This window comes from Electrona antarctica, assembly GCF_951216825.1.
Source record: "Electrona antarctica genome assembly, contig: scaffold_58, whole genome shotgun sequence".
In the NCBI taxonomy this organism is placed as follows: Eukaryota; Metazoa; Chordata; class Actinopteri; order Myctophiformes; family Myctophidae; genus Electrona; species Electrona antarctica.
The window spans coordinates 190489-197608 of NW_027638206.1; the positions used below are offsets into that span (position 1 = coordinate 190489).

General features: G+C 49.3%; 1 protein-coding gene across 2 annotated transcripts in view; it reads right to left on the reverse strand.

Moving 5' to 3' along the window:
- Nucleotides 1-284: 284 nt before the first annotated feature.
- LOC306918290 (CD9 antigen-like) overlaps nt 285-7120 on the reverse strand; it is a 47740-nt gene continuing 40904 nt past the window's right edge. For both annotated transcript variants that reach the window (XM_079531168.1, XM_079531169.1), the window contains exons 5-8: nt 6926-7027; nt 3882-3971; nt 3621-3704; nt 285-821 (exon numbers count right to left, since the gene is read on the reverse strand). In XM_079531168.1, the coding sequence (XP_079387294.1) occupies nt 756-821; nt 3621-3704; nt 3882-3971; nt 6926-7027 (342 nt within the window). In that variant the 3' untranslated portion in view covers nt 285-755. The remainder of the gene's footprint in view (nt 822-3620; nt 3705-3881; nt 3972-6925; nt 7028-7120) is intronic.

Here is a 7120-nt window from a genome sequence, read left to right on the forward strand (position 1 = left end):
AACACCAAAATGGGTTAATGACTTATTATCATACATCTACACTGCCTGGGGGAAACCTCTCATGGAAGCAAATTGACAATATATATTTGTTTTAAAAATATAAGATCTTCTTAATTTTCTGGAAAAATTAACATTTTCTGAAAATGAACAAAATGGAGGTTTCTTCCCGACAGCAGAGATATCAAATATATGTTGTTGTATGTGACACACACATGCATTTCCCTCTGACATCCTCTAGATGGCAGCAAAGTCTGTCAGAGTGGCAACAGAAGCAGCGACCTGACTTCAACTAAAAGGTTTTTAATTATTATTATTGAGTAACTCTGAGAGTGTAACCAATGGAACCACATATAACCCGCTGTAAGGGTCCATTTGGTTCCAATAGAACCCGCTGTAAGGGTCCATTTGGTTCCATCCGTTACTCTTAAGGCCAAAACACACCAATGCAACTCCTTGCAACAAAACCCTCTTTAAGGCCAACTGTGGTTGAATAAAATAAAAAAACGTGTGATTCAACAGCGCCCCCGTCTGGTGGAGTCAGGTTAACGTGTGAATCAACAGCGCCCCCCGTCTGGTGGAGTCAGGTTAACGTGTGAATCAACAGCGCCCCCGTCTGGTGGAGTCAGGTTAATATTAAGACACTTCTCTAGAGCGGGAATGTAAAAGAGTGTATAAAAATTAAGTTAAGGTTTCTTGCATGTGTGCGTGCGTGCGTGTGTGTGTGGGGGTGTGTGTGTGGGGGTGTGCGTGCGTGTTTAGACAAAGTCCCTGGATCTCTTGATTGCACAGCAGAGCAGGATACTGAAGATCATCCCAAAGATCTGTGGAAACACAACACAGACGTACAGTATGAGGTACAGTAGATACAGTATGACGTAGGGCATTCACTTCTAGTCATTTTTACTAGTTGACTAGTTGCCTAGTTGACTAGGCAACTAGTACATTTTTTATAAATATTTTTTTTATAAATATAAATATCTGTACATTTAAAAACGGTGTACATTGGTAAATAGAACTATAATCTTCCTGATCTTGAGGCCTACAAAATCGGGGAAAAAATAAAATAAAATAAAAACTTGTTTTTCTTTTCTTATCTACTAGTCAACTAGTACCAACACGGTCGACTAGTGGATTTACTAGTCGACTAGTAAACTAGTCGACTAGGGGCTTCGGGCTGTAAGGTACCGATGCTGAGGGGGACACGCACATCCGTACCGGTGCTGAGGGGGACACTCAGTGGTGTAAAGCATTGGTTCCCAACCTTTTTATACTGAAGTATATCTGTCTCTCCAAGTATACCACCATAATAACTGATGTTAAAATACAGCAGCGTAGACCTGCCCTTTATGTTCCATTCCTATAATAACTGATGTTAAAATACAGCAGCGTAGACCTGCCCTTTATGTTCCATTCCTATAATAACTGATGTTAAAATACAGCAGCGTAGACCTGCCCTTTGTGTTCCATTCCTATAATAACTGATGTTAAAATACAGCAGCGTAGACCTGCCCTTTGTGTTCCATTCCTATAATAACTGATGTTAAAATACAGCAGCGTAGACCTGCCCTTTGTGTTCCATTCCTATAATAACTGATGTTAAAATACAGCAGCGTAGACCTGCCCTTTGTGTTCCATTCCTATAATAACTGATGTTAAAATACAGCAGCGTAGACCTGCCCTTTGTGTTCCATTCCTATAATAACTGATGTTAAAATACAGCAGCGTAGACCTGCCCTTTGTGTTCCATTCCTATAATAACTGATGTTAAAATACAGCAGCGTAGACCTGCCCTTTGTGTTCCATTCCTATAATAACTGATGTTAAAATACAGCAGCGTAGACCTGCCCTTTGTGTTCCATTCCTATAATAACTGATGTTAAAATACAGCAGCGTAGACCTGCCCTTTGTGTTCCATTCCTATAATAACTGATGTTAAAATACAGCAGCGTAGACCTGCCCTTTGTGTTCCATTCCTATAATAACTGATGTTAAAATACAGCAGCGTAGACCTGCCCTTTGTGTTCCATTCCTATAATAACTGATGTTAAAATACAGCAGCGTAGACCTGCCCTTTGTATAAGCCAATAATGCTGCTGCTCTGACTAAACTCAGTCTAATCACTAATCAGCTCAACTGATGATATTTCTACATGTAAATGTGATTATACGTTGGGGTGCGCTAGGGTGCGTTGGGTTTACGTACCATGATGACTGATACCGATGCCCACATGGGTTAGGGTGTGTTAGGTTTACGTACCATGATGACTCCGATACTGATGCCCACATGGGTTAGGGTGCGTTGGGTTTACGTACCATGATGACTCCGATACTGATGCCCACATAGGTTAGGGTGCGTTAGGTTTATGTACCATGATGACTCAGATACCGACATGGGTTAGGGTGCGTTAGGTTTATGTACCATGATGACTCCGATACCGATGCCCACATGGGTTAGGGTGCGTTAGGTTTACGTACCATGATGACTCCGATACCGATGCCCACATGGGTTAGGGTGCGTTAGGTTTACGTACCATGATGACTGATACCGATGCCCACATGGGTTAGGGTGCGTTAGGTTTACGTACCATGATGACTCCGATACCGATGCCCACATGGGTTAGGGTGCGTTATGTTTACGTACCATGATGACTCCGATACCGATGCCCACATGGGTTAGGGTGCGTTATGTTTACGTACCATGATGACTCCGATACCGATGCCCACATGGGTTAGGGTGCGTTATGTTTACGTACCATGATGACTCCGATACCCACATGGGTTAGGGTGCGTTAGGTTTACGTACCATGATGACTCCGATACCGATGCCCACATGGGTTAGGGTGCGTTAGGTTTACGTACCATGATGACTCCGATACCGATGCCCACATGGGTTAGGGTGCGTTAGGTTTACGTACCATGATGACTGATACCGATGCCCACATGGGTTAGGGTGCGTTATGTTTACGTACCATGATGACTCCGATACCCACATGGGTTAGGGTGCGTTAGGTTTACGTACCATGATGACTCCGATACCGATGCCCACATGGGTTAGGGTGCGTTATGTTTACGTACCATGATGACTCCGATACCGATGCCCACATGGGTTAGGGTGCGTTATGTTTACGTACCATGATGACTCCGATACCGATGCCCACATGGGTTAGGGTGCGTTATGTTTACGTACCATGATGACTCCGATACCCACATGGGTTAGGGTGCGTTAGGTTTACGTACCATGATGACTCCGATACCGATGCCCACATGGGTTAGGGTGCGTTAGGTTTACGTACCATGATGACTCCGATACCGATGCCCACATGGGTTAGGGTGCGTTAGGTTTACGTACCATGATGACTGATACCGATGCCCACATGGGTTAGGGTGCGTTATGTTTACGTACCATGATGACTCCGATACCGATGCCCACATGGGTTAGGGTGCGTTAGGTTTACGTACCATGATGACTCCGATGCCCACATGGGTTAGGGTGCGTTAGGTTTACGTACCATGATGACTCCGATACCGATGCCCACATGGGTTAGGGTGCGTTAGGTTTACGTACCATGATGACTCCGATACCGATGCCCACATGGGTTAGGGTGCGTTAGGTTTACGTACCATGATGACTCCGATACCGATGCCCACTCCTCCGATGATGTGCAGTTTGTTGTTGAAGATTTCGTCGATGGCAGCAGGACAACTCTGGAGCACACAGTTAAATATTACCGACGCGCACGCGCGCACACGCACACGCACACGCACAATCAAGACAAGAGGCGATCGATAGATAAATGTAATCCACGCTGTGGCACAATCATGTGGGTCTAAAGTGTGTCGATAGCTGCCAACACTGGTCTCATTGTATAACGTTATAGTTACCGTGGTTACGAGGACCTCAAGCCCCTCCTTCTTGGGGCAGATTTCTTTCCCCCCGTCGAACATCGTCCCCGTGGGACCGCAGCAGTCCAGCTGGTCCCCCGGAAACACGGACAGCAACACGTTAGTTCCACTTTACAAGGTAGTCATTTATCAGACACTCTTAATCCAATGTAGTCATTCACCAGACACTCTTAATCCAATGTAGTCATTCATCAGACACTCTTAATCCAGAGAGATTTACAGTATGAGAACACATGGTGATACATCATGAACATAGAAATAGTCTCTAAGGTGTACCTACCCTAGGGGACACCTAGTGGACACCTAGGGTAGGGGACACCTAGTGGACACCTAGGGTAGGGGACACCTAGGGTAGGGGACACCTAGGGTAGGGGACACCTAGTGGACACCTAGGGTAGGGGACACCTAGTGGACACCTAGGGTAGGGGACACCTAGGGGACACCTAGGGTAGGGGACACCTAGGGTAGGTACCTACCCTAGGTGTCCCCTAGGGTAGGTATACCCTAGGTGTCCACTAGGGTACCTACCCTAGGTGTCCCCTAGGTGTCCCCTAGGGTAGGTACCCCCACATGTTCTCCCCTAGGGTAGGTACCCTCACATGTTCTCCCCTAGGGTAGGTACCCTCACATGTTCTCCCCTAGGGTAGGTACCCTCACATGTTCTCCCCTAGGGTAGGTACCCCCACATGTTCTCCCCTAGGGTAGGTACCCTCACATGTTCTCCCCTAGGGTAGGTACCCCCACATGTTCTCCCCTAGGGTAGGTACCCCCACATGTTCTCCCCTAGGGTAGGTACCCCCACATGTTCTCCCCTAGGGTAGGTACCCCCACATGTTCTCCCCTAGGGTAGGTACCCTCACATGTTCTCCCCTAGGGTAGGTACCCCCACATGTTCTCCCCTAGGGTAGGTACCCTCACATGTTCTCCCCTAGGGTAGGTACCCTCACATGTTCTCCCCTAGGGTAGGTACCCTCACATGTTCTCCCCTAGGGTAGGTACCCTCACATGTTCTCCCCTAGGGTAGGTACCCTCACATGTTCTCCCCTAGGGTAGGTACCCTCACATGTTCTCCCCTAGGGTAGGTACCCTCACATGTTCTCCCCTAGGTGTCCCCTACCCTAGGTGTCCCCTAGGGTAGGTACCCTCGCATGTTCTCCCCTAGGGTAGGTACCCCCACATGTTCTCCCCTAGGGTAGGTACCCCCACATGTTCTCCCCTAGGGTAGGTACCCCCACATGTTCTCCCCTAGGGTAGGTACCCTCACATGTTCTCCCCTAGGGTAGGTACCCCCACATGTTCTCCCCTAGGGTAGGTACCCTCACATGTTCTCCCCTAGGGTAGGTACCCTCACATGTTCTCCCCTAGGGTAGGTACCCTCACATGTTCTCCCCTAGGGTAGGTACCCTCACATGTTCTCCCCTAGGGTAGGTACCCTCACATGTTCTCCCCTAGGGTAGGTACCCTCACATGTTCTCCCCTAGGGTAGGTACCCCCACATGTTCTCCCCTAGGGTAGGTACCCCCACATGTTCTCCCCTAGGGTAGGTACCCCCACATGTTCTCCCCTAGGGTAGGTACCCTCACATGTTCTCCCCTAGGGTAGGTACCCTCACATGTTCTCCCCTAGGGTAGGTACCCTCACATGTTCTCCCCTAGGGTAGGTACCCTCACATGTTCTCCCCTAGGGTAGGTACCCTCACATGTTCTCCCCTAGGGTAGGTACCCTCACATGTTCTCCCCTAGGGTAGGTACCCTCACATGTTCTCCCCTAGGGTAGGTACCCTCACATGTTCTCCCCTAGGGTAGGTACCCCCACATGTTCTCCCCTAGGGTAGGTACCCTCACATGTTCTCCCCTAGGGTAGGTACCCTCACATGTTCTCCCCTAGGGTAGGTACCCTCACATGTTCTCCCCTAGGGTAGGTACCCTCACATGTTCTCCCCTAGGGTAGGTACCCTCACATGTTCTCCCCTAGGGTAGGTACCCCCACATGTTCTCCCCTAGGGTAGGTACCCTCACATGTTCTCCCCTAGGGTAGGTACCCTCACATGTTCTCCCCTAGGGTAGGTACCCCCACATGTTCTCCCCTAGGGTAGGTACCCTCACATGTTCTCCCCTAGGGTAGGTACCCTCACATGTTCTCCCCTAGGGTAGGTACCCTCACATGTTCTCCCCTAGGGTAGGTACCCTCACATGTTCTCCCCTAGGGTAGGTACCCCCACATGTTCTCCCCTAGGGTAGGTACCCTCACATGTTCTCCCCTAGGGTAGGTACCCTCACATGTTCTCCCCTAGGGTAGGTACCCTCACATGTTCTCCCCTAGGGTAGGTACCCTCACATGTTCTCCCCTAGGGTAGGTACCCCCACATGTTCTCCCCTAGGGTAGGTACCCTCACATGTTCTCCCCTAGGGTAGGTACCCTCACATGTTCTCCCCTAGGGTAGGTACCCTCACATGTTCTCCCCTAGGGTAGGTACCCCCACATGTTCTCCCCTAGGGTAGGTACCCTCACATGTTCTCCCCTAGGGTAGGTACCCTCACATGTTCTCCCCTAGGGTAGGTACCCCCACATGTTCTCCCCTAGGGTAGGTACCCTCACATGTTCTCCCCTAGGGTAGGTACCCCCACATGTTCTCCCCTAGGGTAGGTACCCTCACATGTTCTCCCCTAGGGTAGGTACCCTCACATGTTCTCCCCTAGGGTAGGTACCCTCACATGTTCTCCCCTAGGGTAGGTACCCTCACATGTTCTCCCCTAGGGTAGGTACCCTCACATGTTCTCCCCTAGGGTAGGTACCCCCACATGTTCTCCCCTAGGGTAGGTACCCCCACATGTTCTCCTCTAGGGTAGGTACCCCCACATGTTCTCCCCTAGGGTAGGTACCCTCACATGTTCTCCCCTAGGGTAGGTACCCCCACATGTTCTCCTCTAGGGTAGGTACCCCCACATGTTCTCCTCTAGGGTAGGTACCCTCACATGTTCTCCCCTAGGGTAGGTACCCTCACATGCGTGCGTGCTACTCACTCCAAAGTGAATGAGTCGTAGCGTCTCCTTCAGAGCTTCCTGTTTGGTGTCTTTGTAGTTGGTGTACGTCTGTTTGTAGAACTCTGTGACGTCTTCGACCACCTGGAGACGGAGCAGAGGGCTTACTATCAACTCAGAGATTAGAACAGGGCGAAAACGCAGTTCATAACACAGTTATAAACGTTAAGTTATAAG